General features: G+C 44.9%; 1 protein-coding gene across 1 annotated transcript in view; it reads left to right on the forward strand.

Annotated features, from left to right (window-relative positions):
* Window positions 1–25970, forward strand: part of LOC138287583 (sodium- and chloride-dependent GABA transporter 1-like) — a 596565-nt gene that overhangs the window by 473484 nt on the left and 97111 nt on the right. Inside the window, exons 11-12 of the mRNA XM_069228141.1 lie at window positions 12706–12837; window positions 23303–23405. Of these exons, the coding sequence (XP_069084242.1) occupies window positions 12706–12837; window positions 23303–23405 (235 nt within the window). The remainder of the gene's footprint in view (window positions 1–12705; window positions 12838–23302; window positions 23406–25970) is intronic.

The following is a 25970-nucleotide window of genomic DNA, read 5'->3' on the forward strand; positions in this document are numbered from 1 at the left end:
ATAAATTATGAAGTGCTTTAGCCCAGGTACTAGTTGATGAAGTGAGCATGATGGGATGGTTAAGCAACATGTTGCCTTGATGCAGTTTGCCCCTTGATGCCTCTTGCACTCTCCTTTGCCTTTCTCTTACCGTTTGCTCTTTGTTAGCTCTTTGTATTTTTGCAATCTCACTGCCTTTCCATTGTTTGCTTCCTGCACTCTCCTTCGTGACTTTTCTGACCTTGTTGCTCCCACTTTTTCACTCCCACCATTCCCACCGAACCACCCCCAGCGCCTTCCCTGCTTCCTCCCTTCCTCCCTTTCTCCTCCCTATGTGCCTTACCTGCATTCATGCATGCTTCTCCTGCTTCTTCTTCCCATCTTTCCTTGTCTTGCCCACGCACCCCCGCAATTCTCCCACCTACCAGGATCTAATTAATGGTTGCCACAGCGCAGCTGTGCAGCGGGTACGCTGCTGGCACGCCAAAGGCAAGCCCATCTACGCCTGTCTGTGCCTGAACCACACTCAGTGCCAGGAACACTAGTCCTGCTCCCCACCACAGTCAATCTGCCACTGAACTACGCACTCGCAGGTAACACCAGCGATCTTTGTTTCTGTGCCTCCCCCTGCTCCACGAAGGCACTTTCTCCTGCATCCACTGCAGCGTCACCTGCCTCAGCACAGTCTTACCCCCAGCACCAAGAAGACCTCCCACTGCACCACTACAGCACAAGTCTACCTTCAAGTCACCACAGCACCTCACCACCAGCTTGCGTGCATCCTCTCAACACATGCTCAGTGCGCAAGCACACCACAGAGATACAGAATCTTATCTCAAGCCTAACACCTGGCCTTACTTTCCTCACAGAAACATGGCTCAACCCTCATTCACCCCTGACATCACCACAGAACGATGCAAGATCATCCACAGGGACTGTACCAACAAACCTGGAGGAGGAATCACCATTATCCACAAAGAAACCATCCAATGCACCACCACTACGGATGCCCTCTCCCCGACAATTGAACACCTGAACTTTAAACTCCAACCAGATGAAAAGTCAACCATCTGAGGCATCCTCACCTCGACCGACCATTCCATCATCCACTTCAACATCATCAGAACACCAACCACTGCCCGCACCCAAGAAAGAACACCCTACCGCGGCTGGGGCAGAATAACCAAAATCCAATGGACTAATGCTCTCAACCACTCCAACCGAGATCCCGCAACTTCTCTCGACCAGGGAGTTAAGAGCTTCAATATATGGATCATGAACTATGCAAACAAAACTGTCCGCATCAAGAGCAATCGCCACAAAAGGTACACCAAACAGGCCAGTTGTTACACTTAAGAGCTCAGGATATCCAAATGTACCTGCAAACTGTGGGAGAGACGATGTTGCACAACTAAGGACACATCTGATAGAAACTCCCTCAAGACCTCCTAAACTTCTTCCATTGGCTTCTACAAGAGAAGAAGAGAGAGACCTTAGCCTCCTGCATTGGCTCCAGTACCAATAACACCAAAAAACTCTTCAACATCGCAGTGTGGTTCTCCAACCCCTGAGCCACCAAGAACTACATTATGCCCTCTCAGTAAACTCTACGACAACCTCACTATCTACTTCCATGACAAGATCGCCCCATCTACACGAACTTTGAATGCCATACTGACCCCACCAACTTTCTCAACCTACACAACCTCACCACTAACAGAACAGAACCCACCATACCACCTCCCAGGAACCTGCAACCATCATGAACTCCACTCACTCAGGAGCACTGAATGACCCCTGCCCACAACACATCTTCAACTTCGGAGAAGACAAAATCAGCCAAGAACTCACCTCTCTGCTCAACACCTCCATAGTAACGGCCACGTTCCAGAAGATTGGAAGCACACCAAGATCAAACCCTTACTCAAAAAAACATCAGAGGACACCAGTGAACTCATAAACTACTGACACATCTCCTTGCTCCCCTTTCTTGCCAAAGTACAGGAAAAAGCCATTACCATACAACTACCCACCCACCTCAAGCAACACCAGCTTTCCCAACTCCTCCCAGTCCGTATTTCACAGCAACCACAGCACCAAGACTACTCTCATCATGGCAGCAGATGACATCCTAGCCCTCCTCAATCAAGGCCCTGATCTTGATTGGCCTCTCGGCAGCATTAGATATGGTATCCCACCACATGCTGATCACCAGACTATACAACATCGGTATCCAAGGGAACGTCCTCAAATGGATCTCCTCCTTCCCCGCCGGAAAAACCTAGAAAGTCCACCTATCTCCGTTCACCTCCAAACCCAAGGACATCATCTGTGGGGTCCCTCAGGGCTCTTCCTTCAGCCCCACCCTTTTCAACACCTACATGACATCCTTGGTCAACATCATCAGATCCCACAGGCTCAGCATCATCTCATAAGGAGACAACCCTCAACTTATCCTCTCCCTCTCCAGGAACCCCACCACCACCAAAGCCATATTCCATAATTGCCTGGGTAATGTCAGCAAGTGGATGAGGGACAACTGTCTGAAGTTCAACACCGACAAAACAGAGGTTCTGATCTTGGGCAAAAACTCCACCCCCTGGAATGATTCCTGGTGGCCGCGGAATTAGGACAAGCACCCTCCCCATCCGAACCTGCCTGGAACCTCAGCATCAACCTCAACAGCAAACTGACTATGAAATCCCAGGTCAATGCAGTCTCATTAGTGTGCTTCTTTACTCTGCGCATGCTACGGAAAATCTTCAAGTGGCTCCTCACCAACATCACATGCATTGTCACACAAGCCCTCCTCATCAGCAGACTCAACTATGGCAACGCCCTTTACCACAGGATCTCGATACATCTCCTCAAGAGACTACAGCCCATCCAACACACCTCAGCCAGACCTCCCCAGCTGGACCCACATCTTCCCCCCACCTCAAGGAACTCCACTGGTTCCCAGTAAATAAGAGATGTTTAGTCAAGCTACTGACCCACGCATGCAAAGCACTTCACAATCGGGAATCTGCCTACATTAACCACCGCCTGAACTTCCACCAACCAACCAGACTATTCCGATCCTCCTTCCTATTCATCGCCCACACTCCCCGCATCCACAGAAGTACTAGCAGAGGATGCGTCTTCTCCTACCTTACAGAGTAATGACCTTGCCCTACAACTTTGCTTCTCCCATTCTCTTATGGAATTCCATAAAGCTCTCAAGACCTGCCAATTCGAGGAAGCCTATCACACCCTGCAAGCACCTGGATAGTCTCACGGGTGATTAGTAGTGCTCTACAAATCGACTGATTGATTGATTGATTTAAAAGGTCATGCAAGATAGATCATATCATCAGAACAGTGGCTGCTGTTTACGTGGCATGAACAAAGTTGAATACCAAATTAGGGCAAGGGAAACTGCTAGGCTCATAGGGGCAGAGCAAAGGCAAAATAGTTCTTTATTTATTTGAATGTACACATAACTTCACATCCTGGGCGTGTCTACATTTGAAAATAACAGAGTAAAAACACAGAAAAACAGGATCTCACCTCACTGAGAAATTAAAAGCACTACAGTAGTGAAACGGCTGTTAACTGTTTATACAGCTGCATAGGCACTGCTAAGGCTAAAAACGGTTTTATTACAAAAATAAAAAGACAACTAAGTAATTACAGGTCGAATATTCCAGTCAAGTATGTGGGGGTGACGGGGACGTGACTGGAATTGGTTATATCCGATAAGCAGAAAATAAGGGCCGACCCGGGGGCTGGCTGTACGCAGCCTCTATCTACCCTTGACACGGAATAATTAATCGAAATCTCTTAGGAGGCCCAACCAGTGCAAAAAAAAACTGCTCTCTCTACCCAGTTCTGCATCTCTAACAATCAGCATTAGTAGGCTTTCTGTAATGTTGCTTAGTTTGATGATGTCTACTTTTGAGATGAACTGTGACTTGATACAATTGTGGCCCATATTTATACTTTTTTAGCGTCGCATTTGCGTCATTTTTTTTACGCAAAAGTGGTGCAAACTTACAAAATGCAATTGTATTTTGTATGTTTGCGCCGCGTTTGCGTCAAAAAGCAGCACAAATGCGGCGCCAAAAAAATTATAAATCTGGGCCTGTATTTTGTAACTTTGCGCCTCTTTTGCTTAAAAAAACGGCGCAAATGCGGCACTAAAAAAGTATAAATATGGGCTTAAATGTGTTTACATCTAACATTGAGGGACAGTGTTATGTGTTTTCAATATTATAATACAGCAGCAGCTCACTAATATTGCAATTAATCTTTGTGACCCCCCTAACATTTCTCATATGTCAAGTTCTGTTTTGATCTAAAAAAAACTTTATTTATCCATGTTGCATGGCGTGGAAAAACCAACATTTCTCTGCAAAATGCCTGTAGTAGACTACCATACATTACCCACATTAGAATAAATTAAAGGAAAACGATATTTGAAATATTCTGTTTAAGAATTGTTCAAAGTCATCAGGGCAAGAGAATCTGCAGAGCAGAGTTGACTCTATCAGCGATCTCAGCCCCCCCACCCACCCACCCTCCGAAAGGCTGGTGCTCTGGCCCAGGGCCCGATTTACCCATGCCAAAACGTCACTGCATAATATATTTTTTAATGCTACCTTTTTCACTTTGACGTCGCAAACTTTAAACGCACATTTTGTCGAACACTTAGTCGGGCTAGCCTTTGTAGCCAGGTGGACCACTGCTGGGATTATTTGACCAAATTTAACATCTGGGCCTTTGTTATGGATCACCAATAACTTGTGCGCATTCAGCTAGCCTGACGTCATTCAGCCGTCTCCTCTTCCTAGCCTTCTCCACAGATGCAAACCGCTGCTGACTCCCCTTGTGTGACTCACCTGCCACGTCTCCTCGGGCTTCCGGGAGGATGTTTTCTGCTAACTCTATTCTGAAAGGCCAACCAAGCGCGAGAAAACGATTCAAGCAGAAGGAAGTAATTGAGGCTGACAGGCAGAAAGATACCTGTGTTTGGTGACAGCGTAGAGGCTGCTGCTGGCCCAATCTCACCGTTCAGAGGAGGCTGTCACCGCATCCAGGAGCAGCCTAGGCCATTCACAGCTCCAAGCCATGCAGGCGAGCTTGCAGCTGGCCACAGAGACGTCTTAAGGCAAACCACACAGCATGTGGGTATTATTGTTGAGGAGAGAGCGGAAGATGTGGATGCTTTTTATAACAGCACCGGGAGCTTTTCAATAGCAGCTTTTTAAACTACCTTTATGGAAAAGGGATGGACAAGTTGACTTTCAGAGTTTCAGTTCGAAACAAAATACATTGTCAACCTGGTCCTTTAGTTATGAATAGATTAGGACAGGAACATATTTTTATTCTATTGGCGGTAATAGAAAAAAGTTTGCAATGTGTGCGCTGTTTGAGTTTGCAAATTTATAACAATTTTGTCCACTTACGCCAAGTGGTGCATAGTTATAGGAAAATGTTAGAAATGGGGTCTTTGGTTGACAGTCAGGTTACCCCCTGTTCAAGCAAGGACCCTCACTCTAGTCAGGGTAAAAGAGAATCACCCTCAGCTAACCCCTGCTTACCCCCTTGGTAGCTTGGCAGAGCAGTAGGCTTAACTTCAGAGCGCTAGGTGTAAAGTATTTGTACCAACACACACAGTAACTTAATGAAAACACTACAAAATGACACAACACTGGTTTAGAAAAATAGGAAATATTTATCTAAACAAAACAAGACCAAAACGAAAAAAATCTGACATACACAAGTCAAGTTATGAATTTTTAGAGATTAAGCTAAAAAAAATAGCGCTTAGAAACAAAAATGCTTTGATGAGATGTTAACACGGTGTCGTGACGGAGTCGTTCCCAACAAGCCGACACCAGCGGCGCCGGACACGGAGTCGTGTAGACCCCCAAGTACAGTACCTTTGGTGAAGAGTGAAAACAAGCCGATGCGCGAAGTCGGGGATCGCGGCGTCTGTGCGAAATGTTGAATCCACGCGATTCGAGCGGCGTCGGTCACGACGGGGTGCGGCAACTTCCACGGAGCCGCGGACTTCAGCGGGGCTGCAGCGGCTTCGGGCCTGCGAAGAGCGTCGCGTTCCAGCGAAGGTCACGCGTCAGGTGCAGGCAGCGTTACCGGATTCAGCAGCGGCGTCGGTCCGGAGTTGTCCGAAGTCGATTTTCTTGGATTTCTACCAGCTTTCCTTTCAAGGGCCCAGGAACTGGATAGGGCACCACTTGTCAGAGCAGGAGTCTCTCCAGAGACTCCAGGTGCTGGCAGAGAGAAGTCTTTGCTGTCCCTGAGACTTCAAACAACAGGAGGCAAGCTCTAAATCAAGCCCTTGGAGATTTCTTCACAAGATGGAAGGCACACAAAGTCCAGTCTTTGCCCTTTTACTCTGGCAGAAGCAGCACTGCAGGAAAGCTCCACAAAGCACAGTCACAGGCAGGGCAGCACTTCTTCCTCAGCTATCAGCTCTTCTCCAGGCAGAGGTTCCTCTTGGTTCCAGAAGTGTTTCTCAAGTCTGTAGATTTGGGTGCCCTTCTTATACCCATTTTAGTCTTTGAAGTCACCTTTCTTCTTGCCCAGGCAAGGCCTCAGACACACACCAGGGGGTCAGAGCCGGCATTGTCAGAGGCAGGCACAGTCCTTTCAGATGGGAGTGACCACTCCACCCCTCCCTCCTAGCAAAGATGGCTAATCAGGAAATGCAGGTTACACCCCAGCTCCCTTTGTGTCACTGTCTGTGTGAGGTGAAAAACAACCCAACTGTCAAACTGACCCAGACAGGGAATCCACAAACACGGCAGAGTCACAGAATGGTTTAAGCAAGAAAAGGCCCACTTTCTAAAAGTGGCATTTTCAAACGCACAATCTCAAAATCAACTTTACTAAAAGATGTATTTTTAAATTGTGAGTTCAGGGACCCCAAACTCCACATGTCCATCTACTCTCTAGGGAAATCTACACTTTAATCATATTTAAAGGTAGCCCCCATGTTATCCTATGAGAGAGACAGGCCTTGCAACAGTGAAAAACGAAGTTGGCAGTATTTCACTGTCAGGACATATAAACCACATTACTATATGTCCTACCTTATCCATACACTGCACCCTGCCCTTGGGGCTACCTATGGCCTACCTTAGGGGTGCCTTACATGTAAGAAAAGGGAAGGTTTAGGCCTGGCAAGTGGGTACACTTGCCAAGTCGAATTTACAGTGTATAAATACACACACAGACACTGCAGTGGCAGGACTGAGACATGATTATAGAGTTACTTGTGTGGGTGGCACAACCAGTGCTGCAGGCCCACTAGTAACATTTGATTTACAGGCCCTGGGCACCTCTAGTGCACTTTACTAGGAACTTAACAGTAAAACAAATATGCCAATCATGGAGAACCAATTACGTACACATTTTACACAGAGAGCATAGGCACTTTAGCACTGGTTAGCAGTGGTAAAGTGCTCAGAGTTGAAAAGCCAACAGCAACAGGTCAGAAAAAAATAGGAGGCAGGAGGCAAAAAGACTGGGGATGACCCTGCATAAGCAAAAGTCCAACAGAAAATATTCAAAAAAAGCTGCGTTTTTTTTAGCCAAATAGGTGAAAAGGCTCCCATTGACATTTCGCCTATTTTGCTGAAAAAGTAGAAGCTGGAGGAGGCAAACACCCATCTAAGTGCTCTGTTCTGACAGAATGCAAACACTCCAGGAAAACTGAAAAAGACTCAGAACTGACCTTATAAAAGTAGCATCGACACGGAAAAAAAAGCTATCTAAAAATTCCGATGACTGCCAGATTTACAATCAGTGCAGTCACACAGCTCTAAGCCAATCCAAACTGATCAAACAGAGACTCTTGTGGACCAAAACTGGCACTATATGCAGCAAGCTCAAAATCCTGAGGACCGAGCTAATGAAACTCATCTTCGGCATTTATGTAAACAAGGTAGCTATTATTCATATTTCAACTGCAAACAATACAACAAAGTAAGCGATTCAAGTGAGCTTGTCCATTTCACATGGCCGGCAGCAACAGACATGACAACTGTATAGATCAAACAAACACAAATGATGCACAGAATGCGGAATCAAACAAACATTCACCCTTAGTCATAGATCTGGGTTTATTCCATCAATTCTTTCGCTCACCATGCCACCCCAGTTTGGACCCAGCCACATGCAAATCAGTCTTGACCCTGTTCCCCATGGAACAGTCCAGCCCAAACTGCCAGGCCAGGTCCACCCTGGACCAAAAACAAGCATCCTCGGCCCGGTTTCAGGTCTTAGGAAAGCAAGTCAGGTACACACTAAAAGTTTTTCTGTGCTCTCTCTCTGGTAGCTGGTCAGGCTAAAGTAAAGACTCAATGTGTAAAGTATTTGTGCACACACGCACAATAATACAATGAAAACACCACAAAATGACCAGTTTAGAAAAATAGCCAATATTTATCTGAGTCAGCCAAGACCAAAAGAACAAAAATTCAACATACACAAGTCATGTTATGAATTCGCAAAGATGAAATAAAAATGCAGTGCTTAGAATTCAGTAGCTCCAACTGGGGCTATCTGATCACGCAGGACCGGGGCAAATCCAGAAGTTCAATTCAACCACGATGAAATGTGGGCCAGGTACAGAAGTGACTCAGACCCGCTGACAGTACCTTTATTGCATCGATGCTCAGTGACGATGCGTTGATCCAAAGGAGGGGGTGTGTTGCGCTTGCAGGTGATGTGTCATTTCCTGATCAGGCAACTTCATTGATATGTCGATGTCCAGAGCGATGAGTACTGGTTCTGATGCATCGGTACCACACCGGCCAGGTTGAGGCTGCATCGTCAGTCGTGGTCCTTGCGTCATGCAGTTGGTGAGTCGTGTCTGTGGTTTTGGTGCAATGCAGTGGCAAAGATGCATTTCTGCAGCAGGATGCATTGGTTCCAAGTGACGCGTTGGTGTTGCTCTGTCAGTTCCTGCGTTGCAGCACAACACTCAACTCCAGGGGCCCAGGATGAGATTTGGCATCACTTAGCAGAGCTGGACACACAGCAGTGGAGCCCAGGTACTGGTAGCGAGATGCAGGTGAAGTCTTTGATATCCCTGAGACTTCAGAAACAGGAGGCAATCTCAGTCAGGCCCTTGGAAAAACTTTAGATTCCAGGAAATAGAGAGTTAGGTCCAATCCTCTTACTCCCAGGCAAGAAGCAGCAGGCAGCAGACCAACACAGCAGAGCAAACAGCAAAGTGACAGTCCCTCCTGAGAGCCAAGCAGTCCTTCTTCCTAGAAGAAAGTCCTCAGTCAACAAATGCTCTGAGTATATGGTATCAGAGGCCCAGTACTTATACCTAAAAAGCCTTTGATGTAGGGGTAACTTCAAAAGGATTCTCTCAAGTGCACAAGGATCCCTTTCAACCCAGCCCTGGCTCCAGCTTACCTGTATGGGGTAAACAGCCCTTTGTGTGAGGGCTGGACACAACCTATCCAGATGTAAATGTGAACTACCTCTCTTACACAGATGTATCTCCTGTCACACTCAGACCTTCCTGTTTGTGGCTGTCTGGAGAGATTGCACAAATATACCTGTCACCTAAACCCAGATGTGTATTCAGAGGCAGACTAAGGCACAAAATGTATAAAGTAAGAAAATGCCAGCTTTCTAAAAGTGCCATTTTGAAACCTGCAATGTAAAAACCACCATTACCAAAGGATGTATTTTAACCTATGAGTTCATAGACACCAAACTCCATATTTCTATCTTTTCCCAATTGGAAATTACACTTCAAAGATGTTTTAAGGCAACCCCAATGTTAGCATATGGGACAGGTAGTCCTTGCAATATTCAAAACCTAATTTAGGAGTTTTTCACTACCTGGACATGTTAAAATCAAAAGTACATGTCCAACATTTTAAATGCACCGCACCCTGCCATTGGGACTAACCAGGGCCTATCTTAGGGGTGACTTACATGTAATAAAAAGGAAGGTTTGGGCCTGGCAAGTGGGTACACTTCCACATTAAAGCTAGTACACCGAACAGGTGCTCTAGTCCTAGAAAACACCACTTTGATGCCTGGAGGCTTACAACATGAAAAACTCAATTGCTCCTGCTAATCAGTGTTTCTAATTTGTCATGTGCTACAACACCTTATTTTATTGTTGAACAAGCAATTCATTATTCCAAATAATGACCAGTCCAAATGTTACTTCACACTTGAGCTTGTGTTTGTGCAGAAGTCTGACAAGATGACACACAGATGAAAATAATTTCAAGCTGAAACCGAATGCATTTCAGGTATGAAACCTTCATCAGGGTAACTGTAAAAAAATATCATAAGCAGAAATCAGGTACAGACCAATCCATGATTTTGGAAAAACATATAGTGACCATCAAGCTGCCCATTTGAACCAAAATGAATGCCTTAAAAATTGAGAGTATTTCCCACCTCAGTATGCACAGGCTATCAAGGTGAGCATGTACCATGCAGTGCCCCAAAGTTGTGTTTCATCGCGCTAATGCGTGACCCTTATGTGTCCCCGCATATGTAAATTATTCAGATGAACTATGCTGTGAAACTCATGTGAAAACATGCAGAAGAATCTATGCAAAAAAGTGAGTGTGTCAATGATAAATGAACCGGGAAATATGCTTAAACATTTATGATAAATGGATAAAAGCAGACATGCTAACAAAAACTATCCAACGAGTAAAGTGAACTGTATACTTGCCAGGTCAAAATGGCACTTTAAACTGCACACACAGGCTCTGTAATGGCAGGCCTGAGACATGTTTGAAATGCTACTGTAGAGGGTGACACAACCAGTGCTGCAGGCCCACTGGTAGCATTTGACTTACAGGCCCTGGGCACATTTACTGCCTTTTACTGGGGCCTTACAGTAATTCAAATAGGCCAATCATGGAGACACCAATGTTACCATGTTGTAGACACAGGGCACATGCATAGCACTAGATAGCAGTGGTGTAGTGCCCAGAGTTCTAAAGTTAACTAAAACAGGGTCAGAAAAAGAGGAGGAGGAAGGCAAACATCTTGGGATGAACTGCAGGAAGGGCCATTCCCCACAAGGGCATTCGCACTTAGTGATCCCCAATGACATCATGCTCTGCAGTGATATTTAAAATAAAGATCTTAAACATGTTGTGCTAACAAAGCTCTCTGTTTTTCCTGGTCCAAGCATGAGAAGCTCACCCAGCTCAGAATTTATCTTTGGGTTCTTGGACTTGTAGTCATGTGTAATCCACTATGCAATCAGGAGCACACATACCAGAATGCAAAAAGACTGGGACGGATGAGCTGCTCACATATGAGAATGGCAAACGAGCACTCAATGCTAATTTCTTCTTATGTCTAAGAAAGGTGAAATGCTGTGTCATTGAAAGTATCACATTTTCTCTGTAAATCTACGCAATATATATTAAGGCCTGTGTGCCTCAACCAGCTAACCCATTTTCAAGCCCACAGTTCCACTAGGCTTACAGTGTCTCAGGTATTTTGGGAAAGGACATCTTTTTGAGTGTTCCTCCCATTTGTTTTGGATTGACTTTTACTGACATTATGACTCTGAACTATTATACTGCTATTCAATATCACAGTGTGATTGATCTGTTGCTATAAGCATAAGGTGCAATTGCTTAAACCCAACTGGCTTCTTTAACTTTCCAACGAGGTTATGGTAAGCCCGTGGAGGAAATGCACCAGTGGAGTGGAAGTAAATGTCACAAGGTGAGTACAGGTTAATTTGGAATTTGCTTGTGCCTTACCCTGACAAGAAGTGTGGTTGTTGCTTGACCGGGGCTCACACCCCAGTCAACCAACAACCCAATTTCTCACAAGTACAAAACAGTTATTCAGAAGGATTCATACAACCCTTTCTGCGTTTATATTAGTGAGGCAGAATTCACTCTTTGAATGCAGGGATTGGTGCCAGCATGGGATGAAAGATGACCATCCCCACATTTGCCTGCACAAGATGGCGATATTGGAGGCCTAGTCTCACAGAAGATGGGCTACATTGCTATTTTTAATTGGCATGATGTGATGGGGCATTGCATAGCAGTCACAGACCATTGATAACCATTGATAAACATCTCTGCCATTCACGAGTAAAGCGTGCCCCTTTCACGCCTTTATTTCAAAGTTACCTGGACTCATAATGTGGACATTGAGGGTCACAGTTCTATTTGTCACTTCTAATGTTCCTTTAGTACACTGCCAGTGTTCGGTTTACACCTGCAAAGCCTCAATTTATGTATGCAACGTATGCTTTGTGAGTGCCAAAACCTTTAATACAGCTGGCCAAATTTTTTATATTTCTGGACGGTGTTTGTGTTCTTCATTTATCAACAGCCCAGATGTGTCTGCTGTCACTTGTTTCCAAACATGGTCATGCGGTAAAACAGGATGTAAAATGGGTGCATCTATTGCGAAAATGTACTGGATCAAAAAATAATGGCATGATCATTTTTGTTACAATTCCGATCAGACCCATTCTAGCAAATTCTCATCATCTCCTGGTAAATACTCTGATTTTTACTGGGAAAGACTCTGGAAAACACTTGTTTCTCCCAGGAGGAAGTTAAAAGTAAATGAATTCGAAGATGGTGACGACTATAACTATTAACCATATTTGTATTTGGACCTAAATTAAATTGTGAAGTAGCTGAATCTTTCAGGCTTCTGGTCTGAGTCTCTCTCTGGCTCTGTTTGTAGTTTTGCACCGTGGAGGGATTCATCACAGCCTTAATGGACGAGTATCCGCAGGTCCTGAGGAGGCGGAAAAAGCTATTCATTGCGGTTGTGTGCTTCATTTCTTACATCATTGGATTCTCCAATATCACCCAGGTACGTCAGATGACCAGGTAACCATAACTTTTATGTGTAGCAATTCATACAAAAACATGTGTTTTCTATAATGGTTGCTACTGTCCAATTCAATATTGCACAATTTAACGACTTCAGATAGATGAAAGGCTGCATTTTTTGGCAGAGTGCAAAACTTGCGATTTTCAGAAACTTAGGCGACGTCAGCAGTGAGCGTTTAACTTGTGGAGCCATTCTTTCAACACAGTGACCACACACTCTATTTATACTTGTTTTGAGGTTTTAGTGGACTTCAGCGAAATGTAGGTAAAAAAGAACAAGACAGTAATTTGTTAAATAAACACAGTCATTGTTAATGTTGTTTCCTAGTTTGAGATAGATTCCTACAATCAGTTCCAATAGAGAAGGACTGAAATAATACAACCACAAAAACAGGATTGGAGCAGTTCAATATTGCATTTGATCGGCTGTTAGCTAGTAATTTAAATTTCAATGGGTTATATTTGCTTGGGTACCAGCCCTCCTATACGGGATGCAAGAGAATTTGCTCAGCTTTTGTGCCAGTGTTTGCCATGCTAATAGAGCAGGATGCGTCTAGGGAGTAGCTGTTTAACATTTGTGGAGTGCAAAATGAGGAGCTCTCTCTCAGCACCCTTCACACAGAGCTCTCTCCAAGTCCATCCAACATCCAACATCCAACACAAACATCGTCTATTTACTAAACATAGTACCAGGTAGCACCAGACAAACCTCTCAGTGATATCTTTTAAAAGCACATCAACAAGTTTCAAATGAGCTGAGCATGGAGCCAAACAGACTTATATACATACAGGCTATGTTCAAAATAAGGCTGACTATATTCAAGATAAGGTTTCTGTCAGAAAAACGAAGTGGCATATTTAAGAAAAGTGGCGCTCAACACAGGACAGCGCCACCTTTCTTGCGCCCCTTAGCGCCCCCCTAACGCCACCATGTGTGTGCCGTATTTAAAATATGGCGAACCATGGCAGTAGTTAGGGGACTAGCATCAGAATTTTTGATGCTAGTCCGGCGCTTTGCAGGATTAGCATCAAAAATTCTGACGCTAATTCTACAAAGCACCCAGAGGCCCATTGTAACCAATGGAAGCCTCCTTTTAATGCCTGCTCTTAGATTTCCTTGTGCTATTTTTGTGGCCACCCTCATGGGGCACTGGCATAATGTAGCGCAAAGGGTTACAAAGTGGCGCAATGCATGCATTGTGCCAGTTTGTAAACATGGCACAGCATTTTTGGCCTACTATCGCCACATTAACGTCAAAAAATGATGCTAATGTGGCATTTGAATGGCACTAGGGGCTCTTAAATATGCCCCCAAGAGTGGAATTATGCACAAAGGAGGTAGATATATAACAGGCACTATTTGCAGTAGATGCTTCGTTTATGACCTTTGGAGCACGTAAGATGATTGTTATTGCATCCATTTTGTCTAAAATAGCCTATGGGAATTAATATATGAATATGTCTGAAACTGTGTTGTATCGACTCCAGGAGATACAGAACAAAGCACCCAGGCTGGTTTTCAGGGTGGCTAGATATAGAGGTTACCCCTTTGATGAAAGAACTGCATTGGCTCCCAGTCAAACAATGAATACAATTTAAGCTCTGCCGCAATTTTTTATAAGCTTAAATAATTGAGCTCAAAAATTAGTTTCAGACAAAATTAACAAACACGTTCTGTTACACAACCTGAGGTTAACATACACTAATTTAATAACTGTTCCAAAATACAGGAAGAGTAGATCTGAAGGCTGATTTTTTTCGGTTTTACCATCTACTATGGGGAATCTCTTGCCAAGAACAATTCGGCTTGTGATGGATACTTCCTCCTTTAGGAAAAGTTTGAAGACTTTTGGGGCTAGATGTATCATCATGGCCCTTTGCGATTCGGAAATAGCGATTTTTAAGAAATCGCTATTTCCGACTCGCAAAGTGCCATGTATCACATTTGCGAATCGGTAATAGCGATTTCTTTAAAATCGCAAATGCTATTACTGAATCGCAAATTGCGATACTGGACCCATTCGCAGCTAGGGCCTGTTGGCACATATCTGCAAATTTTTTGCATTTCCAAAATTGGGATTTCTGAACCAGAAATCGCAATTTTGGAAATGCAAAACCCCACGGTGTTGGGGGGCTAAGGCCCCCTCTGCTGCACCCCAAAAAAAATTGGGGGGACATGTAAGGTGCACACATGCCAAAAGGGCATGTGTGCTTTACATGTACAATTTAAAAATGCATTCTAAATGCATTTTTGCATTTTGCACATGGTTACCACCAAGTTCAACTTGGTGGTAATTAGCGATTCCTAAATGCCAAAATCGCATTTAGGAATTGCTCCATACATGTGCTAAGAAATCACAAATAAGGAATCCTTATTTGCGATTTCTAATTTAGAGAGTCGCAATTTGCGATTCTCTAAACAGGGTCGCAATTTTAAGGAATTGTTATTTTGGCGATTCCTTAAAATTGCGTTCAGAATGTATTTCATGCATTATGAAATGGCATTTTGCATTCGCACCATTTGCGAATGCAAAATGCTTCAATACATCTGGCCCCTGGTTTTTTAAACACGCATTTGGGATCTAACTGAGTTATTCTATGACCCTTCAATAAGCTAGTTATCTAGTGCCAAGAGATCATTGGTGATTGTGCGCTTTATAAGCTCTCACTAACATTAACATTAACAATATGCCACAAAATCATCTAAATAATGGATTTTCAGCCTTCTTTGCTTTGAAACATTTTCACCACAAGAAACACTATCCATCAAAATTAAACATTAATGCTGACCATCTCCATCATTTAACAAACTCTCTGCTTCATTGCATCTGGCAAAACGTCTAATTTACTTTTACTGTCCAGAATCCAACACTGCAACATCTTTCATTATTTAATCAACCTTCTGCTGCACACTGAATCTGTTCTCAACTTTGCGAGCCAAACCCTAATAACTTATCTCGCTATTTCCCGAAACTTTACTTTCACACCACTGTTTCCTGTCGTCTTGTATTTGTCTTGGACAGCATACCTCACATCACTCACATGTTTCAAGTGGTCCTGGTCAACCTTCTTTTACCTTCCCATGCCTTGTACCTATCATCCTTCCCTCTAGAAGAATGAATAAAGCTAATCCCACCCTAGCACTTCACTTGAATTTCATTTCTTTGCGATCTCGCCACCTGACCAAATAATAGAAGTGAAGCTTCCAGCAAATAAAAATAAAAAAAATTTGTCTCCAATGACTCAACAGGATTTACGTCTATTAAGAAGGCAAATTACTACAATATTCTAATTGAATTTCTAGTGGCAAATGCCTTACAAATGCATTTCACAAGATTCTCACCAAAGTCTGCAATCTGAGTGCATCACCCAAAAATATTCCCTAAAATCTTAGTTACTAAGGCGGTCATTCTGACCGCGGCGGTCGGCGGTCGCCGCCCGCCAAGCGGTTCCCGCCGAAAGACTGCTCCGCCGTCAAAAGACCGCAGCGGCCATTCTGGCTTTCCGCGCGGGGCCGGCGGGCGACCGCCAGAAGACCGCCGGCCGGCCCAGCGGGAAAGCCCCTTCAACAATGAAGCCGGCTCGGAATGGAGCCGGCGGAGTTGCAGGGGTGCGACGGGTGCAGTGGCACCCGTCGCGATTTTCACTGTCTGCACAGCAGACAGTGAAAATCTTTGTGGGGCCCTGTTAGGGGGCCCCTGCACTGCCCATGCCAGTGGCATGGGCGGTTCAAGGGCCCCCGGGGGCCCCACGGCACCCGTTCCCGCCATCCTGGTTCTGGCGGTGGACACCGCCAGAAACAGGCTGGCGGGAAGGCGGTCGGAATCCCCATGGCGGTGCTGCAAGCAGCGCCGCCATGGCGGATACCCTGGGCCAGCGGGAAACCGCCGGCTCCCCTTTTCTGACCGCGGCTTTACCGCCGCGGTCAGAATCGCCCAGGAAGCACCGCCAGCCTGTTGGCGGTGCTTCCGCCGCCCTCCGCCATGGCGGTCATGGACCGCCAAGGTCAGAATGACCCCCTAAGCGTTTTATGATGAAAGACGAGGTACTAGAACAACACCTTTGTAGCACAAAACAGGACACCCAGACCACTCAGACCATGATTATGAACAGTACTCTGGACCCTGCAATCTTTGAATTACCTGTTAAAGACTAATGGACTTACAGACTCACTATTATGTCCCTGTTTAGGATAAACGTTCAAGAACATCCTTCTCTCATTGATTACTGCTAGCCTATTGTCAACAACATTCCATAATCAGGCAGTTTCACTCTGACCTCAAGACCCCCTACATACCCTACTCATCATGACTAATCTAGATCCATCAGACTCAAGCTGCTGCAGACTAATCTCACATGACTCATTCTTAGGAAAACTGATTTAAACAACAGTGTTCACTCAGATTTGCCACTTTCTGGATGAAACCATTCTATTTTCTGACCAACAATTCGGTTCCAATCTGGAAGAGGAACCAAATCAGCCCTGACTTCCAACTGGAACAATCCAAAGACTACTAAGGACAGCAACAATATTATAACACTTCTAGGGCCAGATGTAGTAAGCCGTTTGCATGGTGAAAACTGCGAAAATCGCAGTTTGCGCCATGCAAACAGCCTTCTGCGATGCACATTCACAATTTGCGAGTCGGTACCGACTCGCAAATTGTGAATGCGACTCGCAAATAGGAAGGGGTGTTCCCTTCCTATTTGCGACTCACATCGTAATGCAGAATTGCTTTGTGACCGTGAATGCAGTCGTAAAGCAATTCGCAGTTACCACCAGTGTCACACTGGTGGTAACTCATTCGCAAAAGGGAAGGGGTCCCCATGGGACCCCTTTCCCTTTGTGAATGTTGCCCAAAAGGTTTTTTCAGAGCCGGCAGTGGTCAAATGGACCACTGCCTACTCTGAAAAAACGAAACCGAATGGTTTCGTTATTTTTTTTATTTTGCAACTCGTTTTCCTTTAAGGAAGACGGGCTGCAAAATAAATTTTAAAAAAACAGCTTTATTTAAAAAGCAGTCACAGACATGGAGGTCTGCTGATTTCAGCAGGCCACCATCCCTGTGAGTGCAGGGCAAAATGCGACCCACCTCATTAATATTTATGAGGTGGGTCTTTGCAACCCCATAGCGAGTTGCAGACGGTGTCTGAGACACCGTTCTGCATCTGCATTTGTGATTCGGAAATTGCGAGTCACACAGACTCGCAATTTTCGAATCGCAAATGCGGAAGTTGCTACATCTGGCCCCTAGTGTGTTACATGTCTACTGCTTTACACACAACTTACTCCTCTCCATTCAGCTAAGAATAAAATAAAGTGGTAAATAAGGGAACACATTTTGGTGCATCTCTTCCAACCTCTCAGACAGAGCCAGAATCATCCTCACAGTTCTCATTTATATCACTACCTTGCAGCACCTATACTGGCATTCATCAAGAATTGCTCATATCACAGCCCCCCTTCAATGCTAACCTCAGCTCCCCCCCACATCCCATCAAATCCTACAACCTGAGATGCTAAGGCTTTGTTGACAAAACTCAGGTCATCTTAAAACTATCAAACCTCAGCGCCTAGACATCTGAGGAATATGCCTCTGCCTCCAAGCTGCAGACCAGTGAATGCTGAAGAGTGACCCTAAATTTAACTCAAACAAAACAGAGATCCCAAATTGAGGAAAAGGTAGAACTACCAGGCTCGGATCATCTGACCCCAAGAACTCCTTGTACCACCAGTGGCATAAATGGAAGTGAGAAATCTTCCCCCATCTATATTTCAAACAGAAGCTCTAAGCTACCATCCCCATAGTTCTCTTTTGTCATAAGTTTGAAAATGAACACTGCCTGAGGGAACTGCTCTTGATGCCTTGAACACTGCAAATAATTCAAATTTAGCAGCAAGATAAATACTACACATCCATCTATGGGATCACATCTCACCTACCCTTCTAGTGTTCCGCTGACTTGCCCATTACCAGACCACCAACTTCTAGGCTCCCTGCATCACTTACAGGTCACCCTTCATACAAGTAAAGATGTAAAGAAATTCACTGAACAGAACCCTCTGCCCTAGACTGGCATATCCGGTAACCATCCCTCCATGCTTGAATAAACGCATCAGTGGATTGGATTCTCTTTGTTCAAACATCATAACTCTGGAATTCTCTAGAGGCAAAGACAAGGCATATCCAGGACTACCTGGAATTGAGGAAGGCAGTGTAGATTTGATTCTTCCCAAGGTGGTCCTAGTTTGAGCAGACAAAATGCCATGTCATCAGTGGGAGGGAATCTCAGGACTCAGAATCATATCCATCCAAAACCTAGGGAGCACAATCAGGGATCAAACACCCTTTTTTGCTCTGCCATACCCAGAAGCACAGCTATACATTGGCAGCTATACCATGAGCTGCATCTGCCTCAAAAACACAATACCAAAATATTTCCCACATTGGCCACACTGTATTCGCACAATTTCTGTTCATACACTAGCACCTTAAAGTCCTATGTGCCCAATCTCCTGTTGCTTTCACTTAACAACTTCCTAGGAAGCAACAACAAAAACACAACTCAAGTACAACTCTGATCCACATGCATGACATGCCAACACTACCCTGGATGTCCACACCAGATCAAAACACTTTTAAACCTAAGTATGCCCATGAATTGCATGCTACCCATTCGTAAATAAAATTCATCAGGGAAGCACTATGTATTTGACTCTACAATACAATACAATCTTAGAGAGGAAGTGAGTGAGGGGGGGTAGCATGTAGCATGATGTTCTTATGATGCCCATAAGAGCTTCAGAAATCTATCCTTGGTTGAAATAAATCAAATATGCTACAATGCAAGTGAGCAACTGCAATCAGTTTGATTTGGCAAAAATTACACTCCACACAGGATTAGTCCTATCTGTGCCTTATTGGCTGAAGAGAGGGCATTGTGTCATTTTTGTGTGTTGGACCAGTTGGTGTGTTGTGCAAAATACTTTGCTACACATGTACAATTTTTTACTATAAAACAATCTATATTTGTACCCACCACCACAAATTATTTGGGGCTCACTGGGAGAACCATGCCCAGTAAAGATGGACATTTTCACTGTATGTTGGGATTCAAAAAGTTTTTCATTTTCAGCATGCAAGCAAGTTGCGTTTTTTCAACAATGCATCTATGTTGGAAATTGCCTCTCTGCAGGGTCATCCCCAATTTTTTACCGGCCTCCCTCCACTATTCTGACACTGTTTGTGCTGGTTTTAGGACTCTGCGGATTTTACCACTGCTAACCAGTGCTAAAGTGCATATGCTCTCTCCCTTAAACATGGTAACATTGGTTCATTCCCAATTGGAATATTTGATTTACTTATAGGTCTCTAGTAAAATGCACTTTCTGTGCCCAGGGCCTTTAGATTAAATGCTACTAGTGGGCCTGCCGCACTGCTCGTGCCACCCACATAAGTAGCCCCTTAACCATGTCTCAGGCCTGCCATTGCAAGGCCTGTGTGTGCAGTTTTCACTGCCACTTCAAATTGCCATTTAAAAGTACTTGCCAAGCCTTAAACTCCCCTTTTTCTACATATGTCAACCCTACGGTAGGCCCTAGGTAACCCATAGGGCAGAGTGCTATTTAGGTAAAAGGCAGGACATGTGCATGCGTGTTTTATATGTCCTACTAGTGGAAAACTCCCAAATTCGTTTTCCACTACTGTGATGCCTGCTACTTTCATAGGATAGCATTAGGGCTACTCTCATATACTGTTTGGGTGGTAGATTCTGATCAGAAAGGGGTAACAAGGTCATATTTAGTATGGCCAGAATGGCAATAAAAAATCTTGCTTATGGGTGAGGTTGGATTTTGTATTACTATTTTAGAAATGCAACTTTTAGAAAGTGAGCATTTCTCTGCACTTAAAATACATCTGTGCCTTGAAGCCTCTCTCCAGTCACTGTCTGGGCTGGGCTGGTTGACAGCTTCCTTGTGCATTTCACCCATGCGACCACAAATACAGGACATTCAGTCAAACCTGCACTCACCTGCATACTGAAAGGGTCTTCCTGGGCTGGAAAGGTGGAGGGCCTTACACATACATTTCAAAGGCTAGTGTCCTGCCCTCACACAATGGACTGCCAAATCCCCTACTGGGACCCTGGCTGACAGAACTGTAATTAAAGGGGAACGTGTGCACTTCAAAACAACTCTTTGAAGTGTCCTCCACTTCAAAGGCATCTTTGGGTATATACACTGGGTCTCTGACCCCATCAACTCAGACATTTCTGGACCTGAACCTGAACCTGATACCTGTCTAGAGGGACTACCTGGCTGCCCAAAGGACTCATCTGGACTGCTTTGCTGAGAAGGACTGCTACCCTGCTGTTGCTCTGCTGCCCTCTGATTTTTCTGAGAAGTGCTCTCCAAGGGCTGGGATTGAGCTTGCCTCCTGTTTTCTGAAGTCTCAGGGCCAAAAAGACTTCATCTCTTCAAGAAACTCCTTGTATGATGAAAATCACTGCACAGCCTGCCGGAAATGACACACAGCCTTTTTGCGGCCAAGACATCGCCTCACAGCAAAGCCGGAATGATGCAGCCCGACTTCCCGAGTGAAGAATTGACGCAGTGCCTGCCTTGTGGCTAGGAATTTGATGCACAGCCTACTGCATAAAGGCACAGGCGAACTGGAATGACGCAGCCCAACTTCCAGAGTGAAGAATTGACGCAGCGCATGCTGTGCGACAGGAAATTCGAAGCATCGCCTACCAGATTGGCGCAACACTTTTGACTTCTTCCCGCACGCCCAGTATTTCCCTGCATCATCCCTGAGCATCAAAAAGATTCCTGCATCGCAGTGAGGAACCAAAACTGCGTGCTGGAAATCGACACAAAGCCCCTTGCAGCGTGGAAAGAAACAACGCATCATCTGTGCCGCGCTGAAAAATCAGACACACCCTCTATTTTTCGATGCATCTCATCCTCTGCGGTTTCTGTGAGTGTTAATTTTTATGCAAACCAGGTACTTTGTGCAATCAACAGACAACTGTTGATTTTCAAGATTTAAGACTCTTTATAATCCTGCAAAATTCATATTTCAACTTGTGCTTATTGAATCTTTATCTTTTTGCCCTTAATTTAATCAGAGAAATATCATATATTTGTCTACATCTATGTGGTGTATTTTTGTGATGTTTTCACTGTGTTACTGTATGATTTATTGCACAAATACTTTACACATTGTCTTCTAAGTTAAGCCTGACTGCTCATTGCCAAACTACCAGAGGGTGGGCACAGGATCATTTGGAGTGTGTATGACTTAATCTGACTAGGATTGTGGTCCCTATTTGGACAAAGGTGTATACCATCTGCCAACTAGAGACCCCATTTCTAACAATCCAGATAAGAATGTTTCTTATCATTCAGTGTTTGCTGAAATGTGTAGTATACACTAATGAGGTAACTGCTTGCTCTCACAAAGTGTAATTTGAAATATCTACAGGTATACTTGAGACTAATCCAGAATAGACAAACGGTTTGGCTGCACTACTGCATTTTATTGGATGCTGCTAAGCAAAGTTCGTGGACTTCGTTATCCGATGTTTCTAGGACTAGCTGATCACACTGCTCTTTTAACGCTCAAAACTAGTTTCTATCAAGCAATTCCATTTGCCTTATAGTCCATGCCCATTTAAGCATGATCATTTACCTAAATTCGCCTTAAGGTCTTCAGCATGTGGATCCTTTTAGCCTCTCTTGCTCCTCCCTGCAAATATTCTACATCCTCTGAATAAAAACAGTAGTTTGCTAGAGTACCACCTTTGATGGCCCATCACGTTCTCCATTCTGACCACCCTTTCATCAACCACGTTCATCATCAGGTGGTAAGGATTCTGACGTGTTGGGTTTTACTTAGATGGTGGAAATGTAGTTTCTAGAATCCTGGAAACTGGAGGTGGTCAGTAGTTGGTGCCAAGGTGTGGAAGCTGTGATCATGCTATTACTTATCGAATTAACAGAATTAAGTCCACTATTGTGCAGTTGCAGATGCTCCTTCATTCCCAGTCAGTCATGTCCAGTTTTATGTTATTTAAACTAATCTCAAAATTTAAGTTTTCTGTTTGAATCATCTTCATTTAAATCCAGGTAGCAACAATCGATTTCACATAACAATTGATACACAGCCCACTGCCAGTCATGTGCCTAAATTACTATCTGCTCTTTCTAGTCATTGGCCTCATCATGTGCATCTCAACACAGTACTACAGATGCAAAATGACATGTTTTCTAATCATAATAATCATAACATTTTGAATATTTTATGGATCACAATTGACACAAGAAGGCTGCGCTGCTTGTAATACATTGGTCATGCAAATAATGAATTTACGTTTTTAAGTGACTATTTAGGCAATCATTCTACATTAACCTGTTCTTTTCTGTTTTCTTTTCTCTCCAGGGTGGAATATATGTGTTTAAGCTATTTGACTACTACTCGGCCAGTGGGATGTGTCTACTTTTCCTGGTTTTCTTTGAGACCATTTCTATTTCCTGGTGTTACGGTGAATTTTTAACTCCCCTATTTTACATTTGGTCTTATCTTTTATATTGTTATTGTTAGAAATTGGTTCTCTAGTTGGCAGAGGTATGTACCCTGTCAAAGTAGGGACCACAATCCTAGTCAGGGTAAGTCAGATACACAACCTAAGTTAACCTGTGCTCACCCTCTGGCAGCTTGGCACAGAGCAAGAAGGCTTAACTTAGAAGGCAATGTGTAAGATATTTGTGCACCAAAATGACAAAAATCTAACCAGTAGAAGTCAATATATGAAATTTTAAAGATGAAATGTGAAAACAGTGCTGAGAAGTCTTTAGCAGTAAAAAGGTTACTTGAGATCGTGAGGGACCGGTGTAAATCCAAAATCCAGGCCAACTGCGATGGAGGGTAGGCCAGCTACAAAACCCACACAGGATCCGCTGAACAGTACCTTTCTTTAGGGCAATGTGTTGACAGCGAGGATATGATGTGTCAATATTTCTGCTGCAACACGTGGCGATTTGTCATCGCCGGGCCCTGTAGAAGTTGATGCAATGTGTTGTTGGCAGGCCGTTGCTAACCGTTGTCGTCGGGCCACGCAGTTGGTGATGCCACTGCGTCACTATTGGAGTTTTTCTGCTGCTCTCGGGACGATGTATCGCTGTTCAAAGTTTGTACCTCCAGTACCCACTTCTGAGGCCCAGGGCTGGAGGGGGGCACCTCAGGCAAGAGTAGGACTCACAGATGTCTCACAGTCCAGAAGCACCAGGAGAGTTTCAAGCAGACTTTGAGGTCCCTGAGACTACAAGAGAACAGGGGGCACGCCAACAAGCCCTTGGAGACATTTGGGTGCAAGGATGTAGAGAGCAAGTCCAGTCCTTCTCACTGCAGGACAACAAAAGCAGCAGGCTGCAGGCCAACACAGCAATGCAGTTGCAGAGTGGCAGTCCCTCCAGGCAGCACAGCAGTCCTTATCCCGGCTCAGTGTCCTGGATTCCAGTAGAGATCTGATTTAGTAGCGTTTGGGGTCCAGTAGTTATACTTTGGTGCCCTGGTTCTGAAAGGTGGGAGAAATTTCCAGGCCTTCCTTTGGAGTCCACAAGGTCCCTGTCCTGCCTGGTCCCTGTCCTGCCCTCCCTGGCTCCAGACAATCTACAGGGGATTATGTAGGCCTATGTGTGGAGAGAGGCATAGCCCTATTCAGGTGTAAGTGAGGCAGTGCTAAGCTCTGCCCACCATCAAGCCACTTAATGGCTCATCAGGTTGGTGATGGGCCATCAGGATGCAAATGTCACACCCCGATGCTCTTGTGTGTGACTTTCTGGAGGGAATGCACAAAGCCCAGCTGTCATCCACCCCAGACGTGTATTCAGAGACAAGCAGAGGCACAGAATGTTTAAAATAAGAAAATGTCAACGTTCTAAAAGTGGCATTTTCAGATTTACAATTTAAAATCCAAATTCACCATAAGTTGTGATTTTAAATTGTGATTCCAAGGACACCAAGCTACATATTTCTATCTTGTTCTAATTAGAAGTTACATTTAAAAGATGTTTTAAGGTAACCCCAGTGTTATCCTATTGGAGAGATAGGGCTTGCAAAAGTGAAAAAAATAGGAGTTTTTCACCATCTGGATATGTTAAACTTAAAACTACATGTCCAACTTTTTAAATACACAGTACCTGGCACTTGGGGCTAACTAGGGCTTACCTTAGGGGTGACGTACATGTAATAAAAAGTAAGGTGTGGGCCTGGCAAGTGAGTACACTTGCCAGGTTGAAATAGCAGTTTAAAACTACACACACAGGCTCTGCAGTGGCAGAGCTGAGATTTGTTTGAAAGGCTAATATAATGGGTTGCACAATCAGTGTTGCAGGCCCACTTATAGCATTTAATTTACAGGCCCTGTGCACATATAGGGCCTCATTCCGACCCAGGGCCGGGGACGGAGGAAGCACCGCCAACAGGCTGGCGGTGCTTCAGGGGCAATTCTGACCGCGGCGGTAAAGCCGCGGTCAGAAAAGGGAAACCGGCGGTTTCCCGCCGGTTTTCCCCTGGCCCAGGGAATCCTCCACGGCGGCGCTGCAAGCAGCGCCGCCATGGGGATTCCGACCCCCTTCCCGCCAGCCTGTTCCTGCCGGTTTACACCACCAGGAAGAGGCTGGCGGGAATGGGTGTCGTGGGGCCCCTGGGGGCCCCTGCAGTGCCCATGCCACTGCCATGGGCACTGCAGGGGCCCCCTAACAGGGCCCCATTAAGATTTTCAGTGTCTGCAAAGCAGACACTGAAAATCGCGATGGGTGCCACTGCACCCGTCGCACACCAGCAACTCCGCCGGCTCCATTCGGAGCCGGCTTCATCGTTGCTGGGGCTTTCCCGCTGGGCGGGCGGGCGGCCTTTTGGCGGTCGCCCGCCTGCCCAGCGGGAAAGTCAAAATGACCGCTGCGGTCATTTGACCGCGGTACGGTCAATTGGCGGTCTCCGCCAGGCGGGCGGCGCCCGCCCCCCGCCGGGGTCGGAATGACCCCCATAGTCTAGTGTGGAGTCCTTTTGTAGTGTTTTCACTGTGTTACTGTATGTGTTTGTGCAA

The sequence above is a fragment of the Pleurodeles waltl genome, chromosome 4_1, assembly GCF_031143425.1.
Source record: "Pleurodeles waltl isolate 20211129_DDA chromosome 4_1, aPleWal1.hap1.20221129, whole genome shotgun sequence".
NCBI lineage: Eukaryota > Metazoa > Chordata > Amphibia > Caudata > Salamandridae > Pleurodeles > Pleurodeles waltl.